General features: G+C 33.9%; 2 protein-coding genes, 2 long non-coding RNA genes and 1 pseudogene across 4 annotated transcripts; 1 reads left to right on the top strand and 4 right to left on the bottom strand.

Moving 5' to 3' along the window:
- Positions 1 to 624: 624 nt before the first annotated feature.
- Positions 625 to 2,678, bottom strand: LOC133867967 (uncharacterized). Its single transcript, XR_009900251.1, has 3 exons — positions 2,246 to 2,678; positions 1,375 to 1,411; positions 625 to 740 (listed from the first exon to the last, which is right to left on the bottom strand). It is a non-coding gene; the product is annotated as an uncharacterized LOC133867967 (long non-coding RNA).
- Positions 2,679 to 7,924: 5,246 nt separating this feature from the next.
- LOC133867966 (uncharacterized) lies at positions 7,925 to 10,067 on the bottom strand. The gene is made up of 3 exons (XR_009900250.1): positions 9,613 to 10,067; positions 8,715 to 8,751; positions 7,925 to 8,080 (listed from the first exon to the last, which is right to left on the bottom strand). It is a non-coding gene; the product is annotated as an uncharacterized LOC133867966 (long non-coding RNA).
- A 1,790-nt stretch (positions 10,068 to 11,857) lies between these two features.
- LOC133867963 (cysteine-rich receptor-like protein kinase 10) lies at positions 11,858 to 17,516 on the top strand (annotated as a pseudogene).
- A 2,057-nt stretch (positions 17,517 to 19,573) lies between these two features.
- On the bottom strand, positions 19,574 to 22,065 carry LOC133868268 (cysteine-rich receptor-like protein kinase 10). Its single transcript, XM_062305082.1, has 6 exons — positions 22,055 to 22,065; positions 21,427 to 21,524; positions 20,816 to 20,860; positions 20,472 to 20,709; positions 20,009 to 20,210; positions 19,574 to 19,783 (listed from the first exon to the last, which is right to left on the bottom strand). The coding sequence occupies exons 1-6, from the start codon at positions 22,063 to 22,065 to the stop codon at positions 19,574 to 19,576; spliced, it is 804 nt and encodes a 267-aa protein (XP_062161066.1).
- A 1-nt stretch (position 22,066) lies between these two features.
- LOC133867956 (cysteine-rich receptor-like protein kinase 10) lies at positions 22,067 to 26,311 on the bottom strand. The gene is made up of 7 exons (XM_062304745.1): positions 25,478 to 26,311; positions 24,546 to 24,686; positions 24,303 to 24,424; positions 23,847 to 24,057; positions 23,285 to 23,522; positions 22,559 to 22,709; positions 22,067 to 22,464 (listed from the first exon to the last, which is right to left on the bottom strand). The coding sequence occupies exons 1-7, from the start codon at positions 26,301 to 26,303 to the stop codon at positions 22,147 to 22,149; spliced, it is 2,007 nt and encodes a 668-aa protein (XP_062160729.1). The 5' UTR covers positions 26,304 to 26,311; the 3' UTR covers positions 22,067 to 22,146.
- Positions 26,312 to 26,513: the final 202 nt, after the last annotated feature.

The following is a 26,513-nucleotide window of genomic DNA, read 5'->3' as shown; positions in this document are numbered from 1 at the left end:
TGGTCCCACGCATGTCCATCTCCATTCCATTTATTATTTTTTTTTCTTCTTTTCCTTTTATTTATCGTCTTTTCTTGTGGTCTTCTGCAAAATAACAATTCATTACATTAATACCAATTTAAGCTCAACTTTAATAATTAAACAATATTCTACAATTAACTATAAAATGCAAGAATTAGAATAAAACATAATATGACAATGCTTATTTTAATAGGAAAAATATGCACTTTTAAGCAATTATCACCCCCCCTCGACAGCCCGCACCGTGCGGGGGATCCAAATATAGGCCCATGGCCTGCACCATGGGTGCGGTTTTCCTACTAGATGGGGCGGAGTGGGGTGGGGTCACTGGGGTGGGTATTGCGTTTTTTTGCTCACTCCTACTAAAGACGGTGTAACGCCCCGCCTTTTACAAAAAGGCGTAAGTGAAAATTTCGATTTTCACGTGACATTACTACAACATCAGAGTTATAAATTGGTAGCGGAATATAATTTATCCAACAGACTTGGATTAAATAACACATCAGAGCTTTTTAAATTAAATACCTCTAGACATTCATTAGAAAATACTTAGAACAAATACATGGAAACAGGTGTCCATAGTGACACAAGAGAATATATGGAAATTATTAGCAATCTTGTCAACATAAAATGTTATAAACACAGAAGACTACAAACAAAATACAAACTATGTATCTTTAACTTGAAGACCACTCGAGCTCTAATCTTTGTCTATAAACCTGCACCAATGTATATATATATATATATATATATATAGAAATAAAAACACAAAACAACCTAAGTAAGTCCACTGTTTCCCATAATAATATGAATGCTGATTTACTAATAAATGCCACATAATGCAAATATGGTTTTATAGTCATGTATATACGCAATATACAAACCGTGGTAGCTAATCACAGTCATATATTAAATGTATACCTAACCATAAAACAGTAATATGACTGTTTTAAATGCAAGGCTTAATTATCAATTTTATGCACTCATCTCGTGAAGGAACCAACGGTCCGGATTAGCGTGTCACGGGAGCCAACGGTCCCAGTTGGTAATACCATCAACACCCCAGCTGTATTAGCCAACTCTCACATTTATTAGTTTGTTACTGGAATCCAAAGGTCCCAGCAGACTATGAGCCAAAGGTCATAACCCGTTTAATTAATTAAGTGTCACGGAAGCCAAAGGTTCCACTGGCAGCCATCACCCCCCCGCTGCATACCAGCTTTGTTATTAACCATTTTAGTTAAAAATAGAAAACATGTAAGAACACATGCGCAAACAAATAAATAAAGCAGTAAACACAATATCATGGAAAAATCCACCAGCTTCGTTCTCAGTAAGTATAGAGATACTTACAGTTCTCTGCTACAAAGAGAGATCCACGGAATAAAGACTGCACAGTTATATACATTTGATAATATATTAGTATAAAATACTAAGAACCTATTTGAACATTTTATCACTTTCGACTTACAAATCACTAATCCCAATTTCTAATGTCGCTTAGATATTATAACGGCATAAAATAGGTTAATTATATTACCACATATTTTATGCGGACATTATTACGGCATTTATTAATTAATATCCACAATATCCTTTTAAGTAAAACGGTATTATAAAAGCTTATCTGTTTTTGTACCAAATCAACATAGTGACTCGATTAATATAATTAATTGGTTTTATATTTTAAGAGTACCCAAGCGGTACAATATAAATAATCCTTATTTTAATCTTATTATAAAATTTGGGTGGAATAACGGCATTAGTGTTACTAATGCCTAAAAGTACTTTTAGAATTTTGGACGGCATAATAGTGTTTTTGTAAAATATTGCTTTTTATTCGGGTATCACAACGTGATTTATTATTTAAAAATGCCACTTGAAATACCTTGTCAAAATAGAACTTATGATATTATAATATTTTAACTTGAAAATCATAATAACCAAGGTATATCACAAAATATATCATTTTTAAAATATACTTTATATAATCAATTATATATATATATATATAGCCATCATTAAAAACATACACACACTACACGTTTCACACGTTTAACAAACACACACACCCACCTTTTAACAAACACACAAATACATGTATTACACCCACACGCCTTCACTCACACACGCTCACATCTGCATCACACACACATTCCCCATTCAGCACACGCATCTTTACATATTACCATATACACACAATTTTCTTTGATAAGGAACTTACTGAGTCTTTCTAAAATAAGTTGGCTTTGTCCTCTCCTTTGTTGGATGCTGACCGAGTGTGTGAGAGGGACTAAGAGAGGAAAAAAAAACAGGGTGTTCATGCTCTGTTCTTCAAGAGAGAGAGGGACAGTGGGTTCTTTGAGAGCTTTTCCTTTCCTTATTTCTGGTTTGAGCCGTTAGACAACAAGAGAGTTGAAAAAGAGGGAGAGAAAGAAAAGAGTTGCAGAAAAATGATCAAGGAAGAAGGAGATAGCTTTGGAGAGAATTTTCTAGTTTTCCACTTTGTTTCTTTTCTATTTTTCTGGGCTACAAACCGTGAGCAAGAGAGAGAGAACTGCTGCTGAAATTAAAAGAAAAACATAGAGAAAGAGAGAAGAAGACTTCCTGCAGAGAGAAAAACAGAGAATGAGAAGGATCGAAGAGAAGAGAGCTTCGGCTTTGTGTGCAAGACCCATCACCCATGCTCTCTTTATATAGAAGACTTGAAAGGTGTAGATTATTCCAGCACCGATTTTGATCTACGGACAGAAATCTTGCAGGTGTTTCAAGAAATGATTACAAGATAGGATTTGGCTTGATATCTTTTATCTCCAAGGAACTACTTGGTTGGATTCTAACTAATTACTTCTAAACTTGACTTTGGTCTCTTGTAGTTAGGTATTGATGGTTAAGATTGTTCAAAAACTAATCAAGGGCTGGAGGTTAAACGTGGGGAACAAGTTTGAGGGATGAGATATTTTGGTTAAAAGTCCATGAACGGGAAGAAGGAAGAAAGCCATGCGTGAAGGAGAGCTTCATTTGGGCTCTAAGTTTTTGCTCCACATGTGTGTGCTGCTGGGTTGGTTACATAAGTCTGGGCTGTTATGTGGACTGGGCGGCTGGGTGCTGGGTTCATGGGCTGGGTTTATGGATAAGTAAAATGAGCCCACAAATTACATAATTGAATTTTCGTCCAATTCAGAGATGTAATTTTTCGCGGATGTTTTCGGGTATTAAACGGAGTCCAAAAATTATGAAATTCGGAGGGTAGTTAGAGGACTTCGAGACGTGCGTTCTGGATTTTGAATCGACGAAAACGGAGTTTGTTTGACCCTATTTTCGTTATTCCAAAGTTTAAGGTCCGTTTGAGTTTTTATCAAATTAAAACTATAAATGCTTCTAAATGAACATTTATTTTCATAAATATTCATATATATTCTTTTATCATATTACTAGGTCTTAAATCATATTTTAATATATTTTATTCAATATATTAAAATATGGGGTATTACATCCCTCCCCCCTTAACAGAATTTCGTCCTCGAAATTCGAAAACTGTAAAGTTTTCCTTAACGAAGATTTAGATTTCTAAATCTAAAGTCAAGGGTCAGATTTTAAGACAGAAAACTTAATTGTTGAATATGAATTACTCTAACTATCACCACTTAAAAGTATTCTAAGGAAAGAAAAATAGTGCATATTTCTATCATCTTGCCATAATACCTTACCTTATATGATCTTCTATCTGACCTTCACCATCCACATCATTTCCATTTCTCTGCTTCAACGTAAAGGTCTGCTCTTATCGTAGACCTCCATCTACTTTGTTTGTCCGTATTAGTAGTACCTGATCAGATCATTGTATTTCCAAATATCTCAAGTAATATGCTAGAATCTCATCTCTTATTGTTAAAATTTCATCTTACGTTATTGAAATTCCAGCTCCCAATCCTAGGGAAGAATCTTATTCAAAGTCCAACGTCTTGTTTAAAGGTTCGTCCTTTAGTTATTCCTCAAATAAGAATTAGCCCTTAATTCTTCGAACCTAAAAACATATATCATATCATGATAATAGATCACGCTAAGCAAAAATTTCGAATCAAGGCATCACTTACCTCAATCATTCTCAAGTGCGGTTTAGAGGGAAACTAAGGTATTTCTCTTTTTGTCCGATGAATCAAATTGTCATACATCACTAAGTTTATCTCGAACTCAGATTGTATTAGTCCATAAGTATTTTGATCTATGCAATCACAACTATCTTTAAAATTCATAATATCCTTAACTGGAGTGTAAGGCCACAAATAACCCTTATTCAATTAATTCTTGCTCCTCTTTATCCACAAAAAAAAAAGGGTGGAAGAAAATAATGTCTCTTAATTCTATCTTCAAATTAGTCCATAGACCTCAATTTATAATTTAAACACCCTCCTTGCATTCCATTGCAAGGTTTAACCTCGATATGGATCAGCTAGTAAACAAACATTCACTTAACAGACAATTCAAGGAATCAGTCATTCCAAAACCAATAAGGTATCACATCAAACATCAAAATCAGTTACCTGATTTAGAAACAATCTTCCTTCATCTACCACGTAGCATTTCTCACTTTCCTAAATTTCAACTGGGCATCGATATTAGCGGTATATCATAACCTAGTCTCCGTGTTGTCATAATCATTCTATCATGATTCCAAAATATAAATCCATAAACAAAATTTCTATCCGAATGAACTTCAAGAATGGATTTATTTTCATGTATTGTTTTCCAATATCAAACACTTAAGTCCTTTTCTACAAGGTCATCAAAATCCTTTCAGTGACTCGAATCATATCTCATAACTTTGAAATTAAAGATTACTTCAATAATATCAACTCATCATCAAGTCTCCAATATTTGGCGAATACAATATTTAATCTTTGAAAATCCTCAAGTTTAGCCCATCAAAAGTCAATTTGCATATCCTCAATTAAAATCTATCTCAGATTATCTAAAATATCACCTTCCCAATTCATTTGGCTAAAATTCATAAATATCATATCACATCTCAGTAGCCAAAGCAACTTAAACTCATCAGTACGGCTAAGCATCAATTTAAAATCATCAGAATAAATGCTAACTCATCCTCAAGCTTATCATAACTAAAACTGGGGAATCAAGAGTTTCAAAATTAAACCAACTTTAGCTCAATATATATATATATATTAGTCTTGGTGAGTACTAACCCTATATGAATAAGGCTATCATGCTAATACTGTACTTCTTAAGAATATAAATTCTTAATCCAAAAAGTTGAGTACTAGCTCTACTCAATTTTAAATATAACCAAGATGGTTTATGAACTTACCTTGTATACTTACCCATAGCAATCTTGCGTTGTATCAACTCTTGGTCTTCTTGGTGTGAGCGTAGGTATTCTCATTAAGGATGTGTGATTTTGATTTTGCTGACCATTGCTTCCTTTTGATGATTCTTTAGGCTAGTCTTTAACCCATTGGTTTGTGTTTGCGACGATTAAGTCAAGATCACTCTTTTCAAGGCGCGGCTTATCAAGACGTAAGGGTTTCCATTATCCAACAATGGTGTGAAAAATCCTTCTTGGTTCCGAACGTTACATGCCTTTGTCGACGTTGTTCTCCTTGTCATCGTTGTTCAATTGTGGCGAAGAACATTCAATTAGTCAATCAAACAAACACAGTGGCAAGGATAACCAATCGACCATTAAAGTGATAGGAAAGAAAAACAATGTCAGTTATAAAATGAGACCTATCATCTTACTATCCCGTAGGACTAAGGACTCAAAGCAAATCATATGCCACGTATATCAATCTATACCTCAAAAGGAAAGGCTTGGATATCAATATCTCTTCAAATGATTAACTCCTTAATTATCACAAAATTTCTATCTCAAAATTTAAATCAGCAACCCATTGCCTGTATGACTTCAAAATCCGCGGATCCAAATATCCTCTTGGGTATCATATACTATGATTTTTATCAAAACTTTAGCAATGTAAATCTAAAATACCTGAATGATCAATAATCCATACCTCAAAGTATTGCGGCCTCCTTTGTGAGTTCATTGCATTACCCAAATCACATATAAACAATCTTATCAAAGATGTGAGAGGAAATAATATGGTCTTATAAAATCATCATAATCCCTCAAACCTCTATTTCCTTATTTCTTTATATAGTACCATGATCTTCTCATTATCCCTACATAAATATTATTATCCTCGAAAGTCATTAGATTAGATCCCAAATATCAATCTAATTTAATAATGCAACCCACCATGCTTCCGCTGCGCTACTCTAATAATTAACATGTATGTCCATCAAGCAAGGGTTTCTAAGAGAACAAATAAATCACATATTTAATTCTTAACTTAAGCTCTTAAAAACCTCAACGATTCATCAATAGATCATCTTTTCCAAAATCCATCAGATGCATAGGAAGATAATCTCTCCAAATATCATCAAATCATTTGATCAACTAACTTCCTCAAACATAGATAAATCAGCAATCTACAATATATACACCTATCTTCAAAAGATAACAGATTTGGAATAATAGATACTCATTAGTCACAACATATCTTTTCTTACATTCTAGGGTTAATCGGATAGACCTCAAAGCCTCAAAATTATCTTTTGATTCTTAGGTTATCCTTATTATGGTCACGAGAAAATATTATCTCCAAAACACAAAATTATTAGCAAAGTGCTTAATAAATTTACCAACTTAATATCCATAAGTTCTGTCAAAGTATTGAGCATTTGAATTCTATATCTCCAAAAAGCATTTCATGACTATACCTCAAAATAATACTAGATATCAAATTATCATAATCATGAAATTACTTCTATTCACATACCTCAAGTGTCTTATCCATCTTATACTCGGATCGTCATTAGGGTGAGAGATCTCTGCACTAAGACATCTAAATCTATTAAACCTTGATAACAGAATGTTTACTCTACATTAATGCTTATCAAATGTCAATACCATCATCTATCTATGAGCTTTGTAGATAGATCAAATAAACTCACAATATCCATTCAATATTTATAAAATAATAGATTTTAAACTCAAGGTCATATACGAGAAATTGATGACATTTTTTTTTTTATAAATGAAATCAAAAGTGGTTCTATGTGCCATATATATATATATATTTTAAAAGCTTCTTCATATTAACTCCTTTGTTTTCATAAAACTCTATTTCAAAATCTTTTTGAACCATATTAGTAGTGCATAAAAGAGTATTTTTCATCCAGATACAAATTTTTTTTTATTTTTTTTATTTTTAACAAAAATACAAATATGCATGTATTTGTTATTTTCACAAACTTTTTAAGATGTTTTTATAGCATCAAAACATTATTTTTGTTAAGCAATCAAGGGAATAAATGTGGAAAGTTTATTCTTAAAACATTTTCCTCATTTCAAAATCATTTCTTAATAAAAGTAGTTTCATATTTAGTAAAATTTTCACTTAGTATGCAAATCAAATTAATATGTTTTCCAATATAGTACAAGATATTGAAAAGCATATATTCATACATCATCAAGGATGGAAGCATACATAAGCATACATCACACAATATCAAAATTCACACAAAGTATTTTTTTAGAAAAATGATTTATACTTATAGCTCTTGTGTTATTTCTAAACTTCTAAGGTCAAGTCTTCAGGTCCTCAGAGCAAACTGCTCTGATACCATTCTGTAACGCCCCGCCTTTTACAAAAAGGCGTAAGTGAAAATTTCGATTTTCACGTGACATTACTACAACATCAGAGTTATAAATTGGTAGCGGAATATAATTTATCCAACAGACTTGGATTAAATAACACATCAGAGCTTTTTAAATTAAATACCTCTAGACATTCATTAGAAAATACTTAGAACAAATACATGGAAACAGGTGTCCATAGTGACACAAGAGAATACATGGAAATTATTAGCAATCTTGTCAACATAAAATGTTATAAACACAGAAGACTACAAACAAAATACAAACTATGTATCTTTAACTTGAAGACCACTCGAGCTCTAATCTTTGTCTATAAACCTGCACCAATGTATATATATATATATATATATATATAGAAATAAAAACACAAAACAACCTAAGTGAGTCCACTGTTTCCCATAATAATATGAATGCTGATTTACTAATAAATGCCACATAATGCAAATATGGTTTTATAGTCATGTATATACGCAATATACAAACCGTGGTAGCTAATCACAGTCATATATTAAATGTATACCTAACCATAAAACAGTAATATGACTGTTTTAAATGCAAGGCTTAATTATCAATTTTATGCACTCATCTCGTGAAGGAACCAACGGTCCGGATTAGCGTGTCACGGGAGCCAACGGTCCCAGTTGGTAATACCATCAACACCCCAGCTGTATTAGCCAACTCTCACATTTATTAGTTTGTTACTGGAATCCAAAGGTCCCAGCAGACTATGAGCCAAAGGTCATAACCCGTTTAATTAATTAAGTGTCACGGAAGCCAAAGGTTCCACTGGCAGCCATCACCCCCCCGCTGCATACCAGCTTTGTTATTAACCATTTTAGTTAAAAATAGAAAACATGTAAGAACACATGCGCAAACAAATAAATAAAGCAGTAAACACAATATCATGGAAAAATCCACCAGCTTCGTTCTCAGTAAGTATAGAGATACTTACAGTTCTCTGCTACAAAGAGAGATCCACGGAATAAAGACTGCACAGTTATATACATTTGATAATATATTAGTATAAAATACTAAGAACCTATTTGAACATTTTATCACTTTCGACTTACAAATCACTAATCCCAATTTCTAATGTCGCTTAGATATTATAACGGCATAAAATAGGTTAATTATATTACCACATATTTTATGCGGACATTATTACGGCATTTATTAATTAATATCCACAATATCCTTTTAAGTAAAACGGTATTATAAAAGCTTATCTGTTTTTGTACCAAATCAACATAGTGACTTGATTAATATAATTAATTGGTTTTATATTTTAAGAGTACCCAAGCGGTACAATATAAATAATCCTTATTTTAATCTTATTATAAAATTTGGGTGGAATAACGGCATTAGTGTTACTAATGCCTAAAAGTACTTTTAGAATTTTGGACGGCATAATAGTGTTTTTGTAAAATATTGCTTTTTATTCGGGTATCACAACGTGATTTATTATTTAAAAATGCCACTTGAAATACCTTGTCAAAATAGAACTTATGATATTATAATATTTTAACTTGAAAATCATAATAACCAAGGTATATCACAAAATATATCATTTTTAAAATATACTTTATATAATCAATTATATATATATATATATATATATATAGCCATCATTAAAAACATACACACACTACACGTTTCACACGTTTAACAAACACACACACCCACCTTTTAACAAACACACAAATACATGTATTACACCCACACGCCTTCACTCACACACGCTCACATCTGCATCACACACACATTTTACTCTCACACACACATTCCTCATTCAGCACACGCATCTTTACATATTACCATATACACACAATTTTCTTTGATAAGGAACTTACTGAGTCTTTCTAAAATAAGTTGGCTTTGTCCTCTCCTTTGTTGGATGCTGACCGAGTGTGTGAGAGGGACTAAGAGAGGAAAAAAAAACAGGGTGTTCATGCTCTGTTCTTCAAGAGAGAGAGGGACAGTGGGTTCTTTGAGAGCTTTTCCTTTCCTTATTTCTGGTTTGAGCCGTTAGACAACAAGAGAGTTGAAAAAGAGGGAGAGAAAGAAAAGAGTTGCAGAAAAATGATCAAGGAAGAAGGAGATAGCTTTGGAGAGAATTTTCTAGTTTTCCACTTTGTTTCTTTTCTATTTTTCTGGGCTACAAACCGTGAGCAAGAGAGAGAGAACTGCTGCTGAAACTAAAAGAAAAACATAGAGAAAGAGAGAAGAAGACTTCCTGCAGAGAGAAAAACAGAGAATGAGAAGGATCGAAGAGAAGAGAGCTTCGGCTTTGTGTGCAAGACCCATCACCCATGCTCTCTTTATATAGAAGACTTGAAAGGTGTAGATTATTCCAGCACCGATTTTGATCTACGGACAGAAATCTTGCAGGTGTTTCAAGAAATGATTACAAGATAGGATTTGGCTTGATATCTTTTATCTCCAAGGAACTACTTGGTTGGATTCTAACTAATTACTTCTAAACTTGACTTTGGTCTCTTGTAGTTAGGTATTGATGGTTAAGATTGTTCAAAAACTAATCAAGGGCTGGAGGTTAAACGTGGGGAACAAGTTTGAGGGATGAGATATTTTGGTTAAAAGTCCATGAACGGGAAGAAGGAAGAAAGCCATGCGTGAAGGAGAGCTTCACTTGGGCTCTAAGTTTTTGCTCCACATGTGTGTGCTGCTGGGTTGGTTACATAAGTCTGGGCTGTTATGTGGACTGGGCGGCTGGGTGCTGGGTTCATGGGCTGGGTTTATGGATAAGTAAAATGAGCCCACAAATTACATAATTGAATTTTCGTCCAATTCAGAGATGTAATTTTTCGCGGATGTTTTCGGGTATTAAACGGAGTCCAAAAATTATGAAATTCGGAGGGTAGTTAGAGGACTTCGAGACGAGCGTTCTGGATTTTGAATCGACGAAAACGGAGTTCGTTTGACCCTATTTTCGTTATTCCAAAGTTTAAGGTCCGTTTGAGTTTTTATCAAATTAAAACTATAAATACTTCTAAATGAACATTTATTTTCATAAATATTCATATATATTCTTTTATCATATTACTAGGTCTTAAATCATATTTTAATATATTTTATTCAATATATTAAAATATGGGGTATTACAGACGGAGATGATACCTTCATCAAATTTCCGTCCAAAAATTGACAAAACTCCACGTCAACACTTCTAAGAAGCTGACATGTGTCCTATACCTAAATAAAAATTAAAAACTAAAAAAAAAAAAAAAAAAATTAATTTTAATCCTCTCTGTTTTTGGCCTACGGGGTTCGGCCACCCCACAAGGCCACCCCTCCCCCCCCCCCCCCCCCCCCCCCCCCCCCCAAAAAAAAAAAAAAAGGTTTAGGGTTTGACCCTAGTTTGGGGGTGGTCGAGCTACTCCCAAGACTCTTGGGAATGGTTTTGGTTACCCCCATTTTGCTCTTTGGCGGTGGGGTGGCCGAGTTACTCCCAAGACTCTTATGAATGGTTTTGGCCACTCTCGTTTTACTCTTCGGCGGTGGCTGAACTACCTCAAACTTAATTGTATGTATATATATATATATATATATATATATATATATAAAATAATATACAAGTACGTATAAATATTATGGCCATGTTTGGTTGTTTGATAAATGACAGACATATAGAATAATGGGTTGTTAATTTTTAAATTATAAAAAGTGATAGATGTGATATAAAGTAAAAAATGTTTCTATAGAAAAGTGAAAATTTTTTTTATTGTAATGAATTTTTTATTTGAATAATAATAAAAAAATTATTAATGCGATATAAAAAGTAGAAAAAGTTGAAATGTTGCGATGTCATTGTTATTAAAAAATGTTTAAATAAAATAAAAAATACCAAAACTCTCTCTCCTACTACTGTGGCCTGCTCACGGCGTTGCCAAAACAACGCCTATTTTTTTTTGGGTGACTTGCGTGTCAAGCAGACGCTATGCATAAATATCAGTCCCTTTGGTTGACTTGCGTCAGGCAGACGCCTCGCCGAAACGGCAAGTCTTTGCGACTGCACCGCCATGTATACTCGCGTTCATCAAAGCATAGTAATACAATACTGAAAAGTGAAAATCTTCCATAGCTGCAAATTGGTTCATCAAAATGCCTTCCTTCAATCCCTTCTCTCTTCCCATCGTGTTCCTTTTCCTGCTTAGCTTCCTCAGCCTGAGCGCTCATGTAGCTGAGCCATTTCAAATTTTCCACACCTGTGCAAACCATTCCTTCGCCCAAAATAGCGTATATCCCTCCCGTCTCAACTCCCTCCTCTCTTCCCTCTCCTCCAACGCAACCGGCAACATTGAATTCTACAACACCTCCGTCGGCGAAACCACCTCCAACCCCGTCTACGGTCTCTTCCTCTGCCGTGGAGATCTCGCTGCTGAAATGTGCCGAAGATGCGTGGTCAACGCAGTCCAAGCGCTCGCCAGGCAGTGTTCAAGCGAAAAGGTTGCTATTATTTGGTACGACGAGTGCATGGTACGCTACTCCAACTTTCCGATCGGTGTTAAAAAGTTTGGGGTTAAGAAAGTGAAATTTTCCGAATTTGAAGATCTGTACAACCTTGTACAGTGCACACCGGACCTGTCCAGCACCGACTGCAATAGTTGTCTTCAGTTCACTATAAACCGCCTTCTTATATTTTTTGGTGAAAGGCAAGGGGCAAGAGGTCTCTTACCTAGTTGTAATGTTAGGTACGAATTGTACCCATTCTACAATGAACCCACGGCGCCCGCGCCTGCACCAGGACTTGCTCCTCCACCTCCAAGCTCCGTAGCTGGATCAAAAGGTGAAGTGGTCTACTCTTTTCCATGCTTTTCATTCTTCTTTATTCTTATTATTTTCGCAGAACAGAACCCGAATTTGGTAGGATTTATTCATTGAAAAATTTATTATTTTCATAATTAGAATAACTATTTTCTTTTAAAAAAAATAATAATAATAAATATTTTTCTAAAAAATAGGGGAATAGCTTTACTACAATATTTTCTAAAAAAAAAAAAAAAAATTATATTATTTTCTATTTAGGTAAATCTACCTAACCTTCAAAACTTTCAATTTGGACAATATTTTTCGATCTACAAAAAAATTGACAATGTTCCCTAATAACAAAATACCCTTAATAAAATAAAAAATACTAAAATTAAAAAAGAAATACAAAAAATCAAGGGTGTCCAAATTTTAGTATTTAAGAGAAAAATTAAAAACTTTTGATTTTTTTTTCAAATTAAATAATTTCGTTTTCTACAAAAAAAAAAAAAAAAAAGTTAATTTTTTAATTAAAAATTTTTTCGTTTTTTATTTTGAATATTTAAGGGTATTTTTGTTTTATTGCAAAAATTATAAGGTCATTCTTGTTTTTTTTGCTGGCCTTGGAAGAACATTGTCCAAATTAAAAATTTGAGAGAGATTTATCGATTGGGTGGTACTTTTAAGAGGGGGTATATGAACCTTTTCTTTTCTATTTTCTCTCGAACTTAAACAAATAAAAAAAAAAAAAAAAAACTATGTGATTACTGTGTAGTGGTTGGCAGGCCAGCCAGAGATAGAACCAATTAAGTGTGGTCATATCACTCCCGAAACACCTCATGGTAGACTTTTGAGGCGTTTCGATGGTGGTACGACCACCCGGCTCACCCCCAATTCTGTGGCCACCACTCCGGGAGTGGTCATGGCTACCCACCATAATTCATGCTTTTTTTTTTAAAAAAAAAAAATGTGAAATTTTAGTAATTTTAATTTGAGTCAAATTACTGTAAGAAATTTCTGTCTTTATTAAATTCTTCTTCTTAGTGATGTAATGTCAACGTGGACAGCATGCTTTACGAAGCTTTATTAAATTAGGGAAAATGTGTTACTTGAAAGTCATTTATTATTTGACGTCAAAAAAATTTATAATTTAATATTTAGATTTTTTTTACTTAATTATTTTAATTTCATTAATCATCAAAATGTGAAGCCAAAAAAAGAAAAAGAATTATCAAGATCAACTATCTATTGCCATATTAATTTGTACAAAATTTTATAGTAAAAATTGTATCTCTTACTCCACTCATATAATTTCTATAGATACTTTGGTTTGAATCACGGCCTGTTTATATCTCATTATTGGAAAAATTAGGTACAACCGTACAAAGTGAAAGTCATGCCGACGTGGGTCGCAATTATAAATGATTGAGTTGTAAGTTTTAAGATTACTAGCACTAAATACTTAACTATTTTTTTTTAAAAAAAAATAATGAAAAAAAATTAATCAAATCAGACTACTTTTTCAATTTTTTTTTTATTTAAATACATCTTACAATAATTTTCTTAATTTTTCTTTATATCATTAAAATAATATTTTTTTGTTTTACTCTTCTCCTTTTTTTTTTTTGGGCCTTTTCTCCCATAGACATCCTTTTCTCTCTCTCTCTCTCTCATCTCCATCCATCTCTCTTGTATTCTCCATCTCTGTTTTTGGGTTGAAGACTTTGTGGATTTAGCATGTGGATTTCATGGATTTTGTTTATTCAATCCTCGGAAGCTTCATTGAGACCGTGAGAGAGATAAAGGCGTGAGGGGAAGAAGGGATTGGAAAACGTTAAAGGAGAGTGCTTTTTTAGGAATATAATAATTCATTGGATAGCTAAACTACAAGGTTTAGAGAAAATATAGAGGAATTGATGTAGGTGTATTTTTGTAATTTTTTCTATATATTAGGAAGGAAATGGGCTATAAGGTGTTTGCTGTTAAATTATCACTTATCTTAAAAGTTTAAGCTAATATGAAGATGTAAATTTAATCACTTTGTCAATACTTTAACACTGCCCTCATGTGTGAGTTCAAACTACATTTTAATAGATGCATCCCAACATGTGAAATATTTAATTGAAATGGAAGGCATATGACAGAGTCAATTAGGTTCAAACTCAAGACCTTTAACTCTGATACCATATTAAATTGACAGGGTTCGAACTCATGACGTCTACTCTGGTATTATATTAAATTACCACTTATCTCTAAAATTTAAGCTTATAAAAAAAAATTTAATCATTTTATCAATACTTTAACATCTACTATTAACAATCTAACGCAGATGATGAACTATAATAGTGTATATAATACAGCTAGTCATTTACTATTTTTTTTCTGCGATATCAACCGCGACCTTTACATCAAAGGTTCTTGACCGGCCGTTATATGAACTCCATTTGGTAGATCACTTGTAGCGAAAATCTCTTAGCAAAAGGGTAAGAGGATGAAGTAAGAGCAGACTTGATGTAAAAATTTGAATCATAACGAAAGTTCTTTGTGCTATAACAAACAGCTTCTTGTTGGTCGAGGACCATTGTACTGTTTTCACATGTGGCTGAATCATGATATGCATGCAGGAAAAAACAAAATCTCAACAGCAACGATAGTTGCCATTGCTGTTCCAATTGCTGGATCTGTGGTGTTATTCATTTTGGGCTACAGCTGTTTCCTAATTAGGAGAAAAAAGTACAATGCTGTCGAAGGAGAAATTGGTAAAGAATAAGTATATGATTATTCCGATCTTTAATTTAATTTGTCTCTTGTCTGCAAACGCTGCTATTTGTAGTGCTATCTCTTATGTCCACTGTTTACATTTGTAGATGCAAATGATATGACAAGTACTGTGGAGTCCTTGCAATTTGATTTTGCTACAATTGAGGCTGCCACAAACAAATTCTCAGATGATCATAACAAGTTAGGTGAAGGTGGATTTGGTGCAGTCTACAAGGTAAGTATAACCAGCTAATTAGCTCATACACATATTCGAAATCCAGAAGCTTTAATATTGGGATTTTAGGAATTGTACCAAGTGAACTGTTCTAAAGGTTGGGTGAAATACATTCTTAGGGTATACTTCCTAATGGGCAAGAAATAGCTGTTAAGAGGCAATCGAGAAATTCTGGAAAGGAGAAGAACAATTTAAGAATGAAGTTGTATTAGTAGCCAAACTTCAACACAGAAATTTAACAAGGCTATTGGGATTTTGTTTGGATGGAGAAGAAAAGATACTCGTTTATGAATTTGTACCCAACAAAAGTCTGGACTATTTCTATATGGTATGTCCACTTTAACATATATCCAATAGTCTTTGCCATTTTGATTGCATAAGAGTAATTTTTAGTCAATATGCATTTGTATCCAATCTTTTGTTCATATAGCATGAGTAATTTTTGTAATGAACTTGTAGACCCAAGAAAACAAGAAGAATTGGATTGATCAAGACGTCACAATATAATAGGCGGAATTGCTCGAGGAATTCAATATCTTCATGAAGATTCTCGATTAAGAATTATACATCGTGATCTCAAAGCCAGCAATGTATTGCGAGATGCCAATATGAATCCAAAAATTTCAGATTTTGGCATGGCAAGAATTTTTGGAATTGAACAAACACAAGGAAACACAAGTAGAGTTGTGGGGACTTAGTAAGTTCTAAAGTTTTCTTATTCTTTGCTTCATCAAAACTAAGGAGTACATTTATTGGTCATCCGAACGTATAGATTGTTAGAATAATATTTAAATGATTAAATCTTTTATTTCCTATCAATTTAAGCTTTTGTGATAAGTGATGATTTAACATGATATTAGATATGATATTTTCCTCGCCTTACTGATTTATTTCATTGTATAGGTTGATTTAATTTTATATTACTTTTCATTAGTTACTTGATTGTATTTCTTATTCTAATTGGCCTTATTCAACTATAAATAAGCACTTTCTATACACATAACACCGTTTTCTATTATCTTGTTTATTTTAATAAGAGCAAAGGTTCTTACTTTAAATCTTCTCTCATTTATTCACGTCACATTTTAATTAAATATTTAACAATATATTGGGTCTCACTTATTAAGGGGGAATGTTATAATTAGAAATTATTATATGATTAAATCGACTATATCCTACGAGCTCAAGCTTTTGAAATAAGTAATAATTTAATGTAGATCACTGAAATCGAACAACATATATAGGTAACTATATATAGTGTATAGTTTGATCAATGTGAGTACAAATGTTATGTGTCTTATATCATTTTGGAAAAGCAATTGGCTATGAATTCAATCCTAACAATTAGAGTATAGTTAAAAGGACTTTATTTATCTTTCAAATGGCACAGTTATATTTATGGTGCTGGCTTGCAGTGGGTATATGTCTCCAGAGTACGCAATGCACGGAGAATTTTCTGTGAAGTCAGATGTGTATAGTTTTGGTGTGTTAATTCTAGAGATTATCAGTGGCAAGAAAAACAATAGTTTTTATGAATCAGAAGGTACTGAAGACCTCTTGAGCTATGTGAGTATCAAACAGATACTGTAATTTCTTTTTCCCGTCTGGGAAGAGAAGCTTGACATTGTGTGTACTAGGTGATAATTTGTTGCAGGTTTGGATGCATTGGAGGGATGATAGGCCCTTGGAATTGTTGGATCCAAGTTTGAGAGATTCTTATTCTCGAGATGAAGTCCTTAGATGCATCCAAATTGGCTTATTATGTGTTCAAGAAGATCCAGCTAATAGACCCACCATGGCTTCAATACTTCTCACACTCAACAATGGCTCCGTTACACTACCATCACCGCAAGAGCCTGCATTTTTCCCCCGCACTGATCAGTCTACAAGTGAGGCAACGCCATGGTCTGTTAATGAAATGTCCATTATTGAACTACAACCTCGATAGTCCGAATAAAGCATCTACAACCTTTTGTTTATGGAATATAAACTCAAGACGTACAGTACGATCTAGTATGTTACTTACGAGCTCCACGTCAAACGTTTATCTTGAATGCTATGTTCCAATATAGACTGAAAAGGAATAAAGGATTGTTGATTTTGTAATAGCTTTTATTGTTAAAAACTTATATTGGGTGGAGAATATAAATAAATGTAAAGTACTAAGTGAGATTGTGCTATATAAATGATTATGAATCTCACTATTTTTTTTTTTTTAACCCAAAGCCATCCCATACTTTAAACTCTATAACTCCACTCGATGTCCTATCCAAGCTTTTCATATGATTCATCTTCCTCTTGAACCATTAACTTTTCGACAGGCTGCTGCTAAACCGGAGTGGTATGTTGCAATAAGCAGTGAATACAGTGCTTTAATGAATAATCAGACTTGGACTTTCTATCCATGACCTAATAATGATAATGTGATGAGAAACAAATGGGTATCTAAAGTTAAAGAAAAACCTGGTGGAAGTGTGGATAGATGCAAAGCCCAATTAGTTGCCAAGGTGTTTGATCAAAAAGTCGAATTGACTGCCATGAGACTTTTAGTTCTGTTACCAAATCAGCAACAATCCCCATAGTACGTTCTCATTTTTGTAGTTAATTTTAATCGGCGCATATGTCAATTGGGTACTTGATGAAGAAATGTATATGAAAAATCCTCAAGGCTTATCGCTTTTGAAAGGATTAGGGGCCTGTTGGTAGGCTCAGAGGCGATTGTCAATCAGGGCCCATATTTAGATCTGATTAAGTTGGTAGGAATAAATAAATTCAATCATTTAATTATATTTTAAAACTTCAAAACTGACATTGAGACAAGAAAAAATAATAATAATAAGTTCAACGCTGCACAATCGTCGTAAAAAAAATAAATAAAAATAGAGGAAATGTTCAAGTACTCTTACTGCAAAGTTCCTTACAGATTGAAGTGTCGGATGATAATTACTGAAATAATTAATGGTAGACTTTTCAATATTATAACTAACCTTAAGCTACGTATCCCCTAAAAGTGAATGGTTTTTTCCGTAAAGCAGCACTACAATGAAAATTCCTTAATAAATTTGTACATGCTATTGAAGTTTTCATGATTGGAGTCCTGCGGATTTTCACACCGTTTCTAGGGTTCATCAGTGCCTGAATTTGATGAGGTGCGGTCATGGCGAGTTATCCTGCAGCCCTCTCCTCATACTGCCGCACTCCTTGGGCCCGGCCAACTGGATGTTTTTTTTTCCTAATATTCCAATTTCTCAAATACTGAAAGATTTCTCAAATAATTAAGCAACTTTTTTTTTTTCCTAGGAAGATTGCTCTGTTTCTTACAGATGAGGCTTCTATCTCTGCAACCTTTACCTCCGCCTTGCAGCAAGTCGCAATACTTTGCAGCTTCATTTTCAACTTCTCTCTGATCTTGAACGTTGCCCAGAAAATTTTTGTTTGGTTAAGAGGAAATCAGAAAAGAGAGTACAAAAAATTGGCTTCAAACCAAAAATACTTCCAACGTTTGGTTCAGTCTCAGGCTTTTTAAAATGATGATGTTTGGTTCAGTCTCCTCAGCCCTTGTAACCCCTCCTTTTTTTGTTTTAATTTTTTTAAAAGTTTTTAATAATTTTTTTTTTTCAAGTTTATTAATTTTAATTTTTAATTAATTTTTAAAGATTTTAATTTTTAAATTTTTTGTGTTGTGTCACATGTCAAACCGTTAAATATTAGACAAAAAAAATAGACGAAGGTACTAAGTTCATTTATTTTCAAAATTCAAGTACATCTGCGGACTGCAATACGAATTGAAACTCAAATACTAAAAAATAAAGTTGTCAAAACTTAGGTACTAGAAGGGTATTTAACCCTAATAAGAACCCAAAACAATCATGGCCGTTCATAAAATTCCAGAATCTGCAGCCGGATCCAAACATATTTGTTTTCACTACTGCATTTTATTAGGCACATCTACTTCCAAACGGGCGTCTATGTTTATATATGAATGTACATATGTTCGACTAAAGTTTAGATTCTAGGTAGCAGATAACTAAGACAGACAACACCTCGCTTCCTCACACTATCGAGGGTGTATTTGAGTGATCCACCGAATATGGAATTGATTGGGTAGTAGAATCATCATGCGCCGCTTCCTTTGTTTTCATGTTCCTCTTTGCTCTTCTCCAAAACAAAAATGCCGGCTGCTGCGGCAACTGTAGGCTAACAAAGTGACTGTCGAGCACGAGAACAACTGTTGCCATTGTTGGTCGGCTGGCTGGATCCTCCTGAACACACAATAACCAAATATGGATGCATCTAATGACTTCATTTTTTGAAAATGAATCTCTCAATGTTGGATCCAACAGTTTCAAGGGGGTTCCATTCTTCCACTGTTTTCCATATCTTCAATAATTCATTTAACAATATTCAGAATCCTTTATCTTTTCCACTTTTTCAGTAGTGATTGATTATTAGTTTTTTTTTTCTCTTCAGCACTAGGAGGCGATTACATTGGCTTTCACAAAATAAAGCAAAATTGAAATAATCTGATCCATACTCACAAAGCTTAAGAGGTCCTCATCATGTTTTGATTGGTAGAAACAATTGTTCATTTTACCACTGATAATCTCTAGAAGTAGGACACCAAAGCTAAAAACATCGGACTTCATAGAGAATCGTCCATGCATTGCATACTCTGGAAACATGTAAACACTACAAACGAAAACCCACCATTGTAATAATTTTATATTAAAAAAAACAAATTTTTTTAAAAAAAAAACCAAGAAGAAGTAACATTTTGGAAGCTCATAGGCCAATTTATCTCCTAATAATTTCAGTTCAAACAGAACTCTCAAATTATCAAGGTTGAACTTTTTCTTATCATCAATTCTCAGAATTAAGCTACTAGCTAGAAAAGAAATAAATTTGTTGATTTAAACTATGAAAATACAGTTATAGTAATAAAAATTTTACTATGTTCCAACGATTCTACTTGTGTTTTCTTGGATTTGATCCATTACAAATATCTTTGTCATGCCAAAATCTGAAATCTTTGGATTCATATTGCCGTCTAATAAGACATTACTAGCTTTAAGATCGCAATGTATAATTCCAAGCCGAGAATATTCGTGAAGATAAAGAAGGCCTCGAGCAATCCTTCTTATAATCTTGTAACGGGTTAACCAATCCAGTTGTCTTTGCCTTTTTGTGTCTGTATTTGTCAAAATTAAATATTCAACTTGGAAATAAATAAGTCTCAAATGGACCCAAAATAAAAAATTAATAAAGAAGTAGATATAAGTTTAGATTGGCCAAACCGAATAAAAAGTAATCAAGGCTGCTGTTGGGCACATATTCATAAACTTAAGAGCCTTTTCGTCTCCTTCCAAGCAAAATCTTAGGAGCCTCACTAGATTTCTATGTTGAAGCTTTGTAACCAGCATAACCACATTCTTAAATTCTTCTGCAACCTGCCTGGAGCTTTTGGATAGCCTCTTCATGCTATTTCTTGTCCATTGTAAAGGATTCTCTGAGAATATATTTGAAACAAGGTTATATATATAGAACATTCAATGAAAACACACACACACACACACACACACACATATATAAATATAAATAAATTTCGTTGCTAACTATATATATTCTACCTTGTAAACCGTACCAAATCCTCCATTTCTAATCTTGTTATCATCGTGGCAGCTTCAATTGTACCCAAGTCAAATTGCAGGTACTCTACACATGTAATTTCAACCCAAACTACACATAAAAACAGTAAATATATTGAATTCTGATAATTCAGAAAATTATTATAGCCGAATGTTTAGTGATGATCAACTAAAACTTTTATTTTTTGTTTACCATTTTCTGCTAGTGTATAATGTTATTGTAAGTCTTCTTTAATTTGTTCTTCTACGCAGGAAGAAACAGCCAATGGAGAAAAGCACGACAGAACCAGCAATTGGTACAACAATGGCGATGATAGTAACTAGAGATGACTTGCTTTGTCCTGCATTAACAACTATCCTGCGTCATTGTGATTAATGAATGCATGAAATTCTCTTTCAAAAAAAAAAAAAAAACTATGATGGTTCATTGGTTGGTTCGTTGTAGGAATAGATGGCAGATGCAATAATATAAAGTAAATATCAGCTGGTAGGTACCGAAACATTAATTAGAAGTAGTTGCGAACTCAAAAGGCTTTGGCGTAGGACGTGGGAAATGGAACGATGACTCTGACTTTTGGGATGGTCTAATTAAAAGGTAGTAATTTTGCATTCATGATACTCTAAAAGTCTCTATCTACTACCATGTGCGTACGGAGAGATTTTTTCCACCTCTTCAAACCCACGCTAAAATGGTTATGTTTCTAAAATCATTCACGTAACGGTCTTAAAATAAGCTTTTCTTTTCAAACTCCATTCTTGTGGCCGTAGGCAAGTTCCTTCGAGGACAAGCACCTCGAATAGCCTTATTATTTATATCTTTCATTCATTCAATTCCATACATTTCCATCTCAATCACTTCACACGTATATTACATTCCACAATTCATACTCTGTATCCATTCATAATATAGAGTACATAGAAAAAAATATGTTAAGAGTTCCGCAACTTACTAACATATACTGATTTCAAAGAACAGCAAACTATCGAGGGTACATTTCAGTAAATGATGCTTCATTAACTGATGGGCTTATAGATTGATCAGACTGCAGGTCCACTGGCTTGTTCGGCTTTGCTCCACTTGGATGTAAAAATGCTGGCTGCTTTGGTAATGGCAGCGTAACAGAGTGACTGTTAAGTATGAGAACTATTGTCGCCATTGTTGGTCGGTTTGCTGGATCTTCCTGAACGCACAATAAGCCCATTTGGATGCACCTAACGACCTCATTTCTCGAACAAGAATGTCTCACTGTGGGATCCAACAATTCCAAGGGTGTACCACTTCTCCATTGTTTCCAAGCCTGCATTCGTTCATTCAAAATAAGCAACATATATTATTTTATTTTATTTTCATAAAAGCAACACAAAAATTGAAATTATACGATCCATACTCACATAACTCAGCAGGTCCTCAGCAAGTTCTGATTGATAAAAAGAGCTGTTCTTCTTCCCACTTATAATCTCTAACATTAAAACTCCGAAGCTAAAAACATCTGATTTTACGGAGTATCGGCCATGTATAACATATTCTGGAGGCATGTAACCACTACAAACCAATACCCCCATCAAAACAACAGTTGAAGTAAAAAAATTAGACAAAAATTATCCAAGATTGTTCTTAGTACCATATTAGTATGATTTAGTTTATCTCAAGCTAATTGATCTCCTAGGATATTGTATTGTGAGTATCCGAGTAAGTGTTGAATCCCACATTGATTAAAAATAAATAGAGTATTATTAGTAATTAGTATACATAAGTGGAACCAAACTTATTAGAATAAGCTTTTGGGTTGGAGTGATGTCTAAACATGTATATTAATGTGTTTTTGTGGACTACAACAACCATACATTTTCCTTTTTCGTATTTCTCACATTCAAAAATGTTGTGAGTGCACTTATGATTGTCCTGTCCCACATTAAGAAAATATAAAGAAAAACAGTACTTAATATACTTAAATGTACCTAAGCCCATAAGCTTAGGTTTTTGGGTTAGAAGTGGTGTCTTAATATGTATGTTAACTTTCTCTTGTCGGACTCCCTAAATGTTTCTCTCCCCAACAAAAAGATAATAGAGTTTGTTGATTTAGATTATGCAAAGATGAAATAAACATAAAAACTTACTTTGTTCCAACAATTTTACTTGTATTTCCTTGAGTTTGATCTACTACAAATATCCTTGCCAAGCCAAAATCTGAAATCTTTGGATTCATACTGTCATCTAACAAAATATTGCTAACTTTGAGATCACGATGGATAATTCTAATTCGAGAATCTTCATGAAGATAAAGAATCCCACGAGCTATTCCTCCAATGATCTTGTAGCGTATTGACCAATTTAATTGTCTTCGGTTGACAGGATCTATTATTTTGTCAAAATTACAAGTTAGAATTAAAGGATCGAAATTCAACAGATCAAGGAAATATAAGTTCAGATCCCTTAATGAAAAGTACTTAAAAAAAAAAAAAAAAAAAAAAAAAAACACTTTAGTCTCTCATTATTTCATAGAGCTTCAGCTCCTTAGCTATGATTCAGTTTGTGAAAAGTTCATGGTAAATGAATTATTGAAGGATTTGCAAGTCATTAATATCATGTATTCTTCAACGACTAATCATGCATTCATTTAGACATAAAATGAATGGTAAAAAAAGAAAAGAAGTGGACATAAGTTCAGATTGGCCAAACCGAATAGAAAGTAATCGAGGCTTTTGTTGGGCACGTATTCATAGACAAGTAACTTTTCTTTTCCTTCATCGCAAAATCCTAGTAGCTTCACTAAATTTCTGTGATTAAGCTTGGCTATCAATACAACCTCATTCTTGAATTCTGCTGCACCTTGCCCATGTCTTCCAGATAGCCTCTTCACAGCGATTTGTTGTCCATTAGAAAAGATACCCTGTACGTGTTAGAATATAAATTAAATGATTAAATTAATTTTCTTTCTATCAATTTTAGCTTTTGGGATAAGTACTAAACATATGATATCAGAGAGAAAATTATGAGTTCGAATCATGTCTCTATAATTCACATTCTATTTTAATTAAATATTTCACGTATTTATAATACTATTTTAATGTAATCCCATCAAATTAATTCTTAATTTTTACATTTTAAAAAATTAGCATGCTAAATAACTCCTACCTTATATACCGCGCCAAATCCTCCTTCACCAATCTTGTTATCATCTGAGAACTTGTCCGTGGCAGCTTCAATTATATCCAAATCAAATTGCAAGGACTCTATGGTTGTAATTTCAACTCCAACTAAACATCCAAACAGAAAAGATTTGAATCGCAAATTTATGACACCACAAAGACTTTTTTTTTTAAAAAAAAAATAAAATTAATTATTTCGTGATCAAAGAATTTTTTTTTTTTTCTTCACCATTTTCTTCGGATGAAGTGTAGTGTTTCTTCTTTGGTCTCCTCCGAAGGAAGGAATAGGCAATGAAGAAAAGAACCACAGAGATCACAGCAATTGGGATAACAATGGCGACAATTTTCAGCGACGACATTTTGCTTCCTCCTGCATACAACAATATGCATCATTGGCATGCTACAGATTAATAAGATAGTCCATTGAGAATAGCGGGGCAAGTGCTTAAGAGCTGTGGTTTGTGGTTTGTAAATTGGCTTGAAGAGCTACGTACAGTTTATACTTTGGAAGTGTAAATGTACAGGATCCTCAAATTATCCTCAAAATATTCCCTTTGAGGAGGGTAAGTGTATAAGATACTTTTCTAATTTCCCCTTTGATCCATTGAATAAAAAAATTATAAAAATTGGACAAGATACTTGTCATTTTTGAGTTGACAGAAGAGAACATTAATAATCTCAAATGATAGATAGTAAGCTATATTAATTAAATTGGAGTAATGTTATACCTACATCTGAATCTTTTGGAAATTGGTTTTTTATTAGAGGATCATGCCACATATTCGGAATGAAGAGTGATAAATAGAATTATTAATATTGGAAGGGATATTACAAATTTGTTGATAGCTAAAGGGAGTGTGCTTTTGGCCTTTTCCCTATCTTTAAAATAATATAATATTTTCAAAACTCGCAGACTTGGAAAAACAAAAATTGAGAATTAGAGATTTTTTATGGATAAGGATCAATCATAATTTACTTGTTCTAATTGCTAATAATTTAAATGAGATTCATCGATCTGTTGGGATAAAATTAAATTACTAAATAACTTAAAATTTATTTGGGCAAATACGTGATTACTTGTTAATGAAATTCTTTTCCATCACCTACCATTTACTAGTAACCTAGACAAATAATGGAGTGGATCACAATCTCTTTTCATACCTGGAGGAAGAGGAGGAGGAGGAGGAGGAAATGCAGGCGAAGCAGCTGTGAAGTTGTAAAATGGGTACAATTCATATCTAATATTACAACTTGGTAGCAGAACCCTTCCGCCTTGTGTTCCATCACAGCACGAAAATTGATTTTCTATGGCGACTCGGAGACATCTATAGCAATCGGACACACTCAGGTCCGGCGTGCACTGCACGAGGCTGTACAGCTTCTGTGGCGCGGCCAGTGAACTGTTGAATTCCACTTCCTTCGTCGCAAACTTCTTTCCTGTCACAGAATTCGACGCAAGGGTCGCCAACGAATCCAATGTGCTGTCCACCAACCCGATGAAGCTGTCTCTCTCTGCCTCTTGGATAGACTGCGGGTTCGGCAGGGCTTTCCCGGGCCCGTAGTTAATGGTGGAGAAGATGGAGAAGTTGGAGTAACGTAACAAGCACTCGTCGTACCATATTATAGCCCCTTTCTGAAGGGGGCAGCTTCGTAGTATCTGTTTGGCTGCGTAGGCAACGCAGTCTTGACAGACTGGGGTGTTGACGTCGCCACGGCACAAAAAGAGCCCGGAGACCTCGCCAGCGGAGGCGTTGGAGAACCCAGTGACCGGAGTGGCTTTAGAGGAAAGAGAAGAGAGGACGAGGTCGAGATTGGATTGGTAGGTGCTGTTGGCGGTGAAGGTTGCGTTTAGCCCTGAGCATGAGTATAAGTTGGAAGTGAGTGCTGCTTCATTGCCACTGGCAAGGCTAAGCAACGAAATCACGAAGAGAGACGAAAGGAATATAAGAAATTTGAAAGAAGTCATTTTTGGGCAGGGTTCGTTCATCAGTTAATCGATCGATCTCTCCCGTCGATCTTTTCCATTCCATGTTTGTTTCATCAATGAGGTGCAGATATATATGAAGAGGACACGGGTGGTGATCACTGATCAGAGATGCAATTGGGGCCTTTTGACTATGGTCAACAAAACTTATTTTTTCCAAAACCTAAAAGATACGCCAGGGACCATGCATGGACGGAAGAAGTTGATTTTAGA

Source organism: Alnus glutinosa, chromosome 5, assembly GCF_958979055.1.
Source record: "Alnus glutinosa chromosome 5, dhAlnGlut1.1, whole genome shotgun sequence".
Classification (NCBI taxonomy): Eukaryota; Viridiplantae; Streptophyta; class Magnoliopsida; order Fagales; family Betulaceae; genus Alnus; species Alnus glutinosa.
Note: the sequence above shows the minus strand (reverse complement) of the source record. Positions and strands in the feature narration are given on the sequence as shown.

Bases quoted from the DNA above. Each gene is read 5' to 3' on its own strand.
- LOC133868268 (XM_062305082.1), bottom strand. The intron at 20,861-21,426 runs GTTTCTTCCTGC...AAGGCTCTTAAG, and splicing joins CGTGCTTTTCTCCATTGGCT to TTTATGAATATGTGCCCAAC. The intron at 19,784-20,008 runs GTAATCGCCTCC...TTGTGTGTTCAG, and splicing joins TTTATTTTGTGAAAGCCAAT to GAGGATCCAGCCAGCCGACC.
- LOC133867956 (XM_062304745.1), bottom strand. From the start codon at position 26,303: ATGAACGAACCCTGCCCAAAAATGACTTCTTTCAAATTTCTTATATTC. The intron at 24,058-24,302 runs GTAGGAGTTATT...TAACACGTACAG, and splicing joins GATTTGGCGCGGTATATAAG to GGTATCTTTTCTAATGGACA. The intron at 22,710-23,284 runs GTAAGTTTTTAT...ATTGGTTTGTAG, and splicing joins AGTAAAATTGTTGGAACAAA to TGGTTACATGCCTCCAGAAT.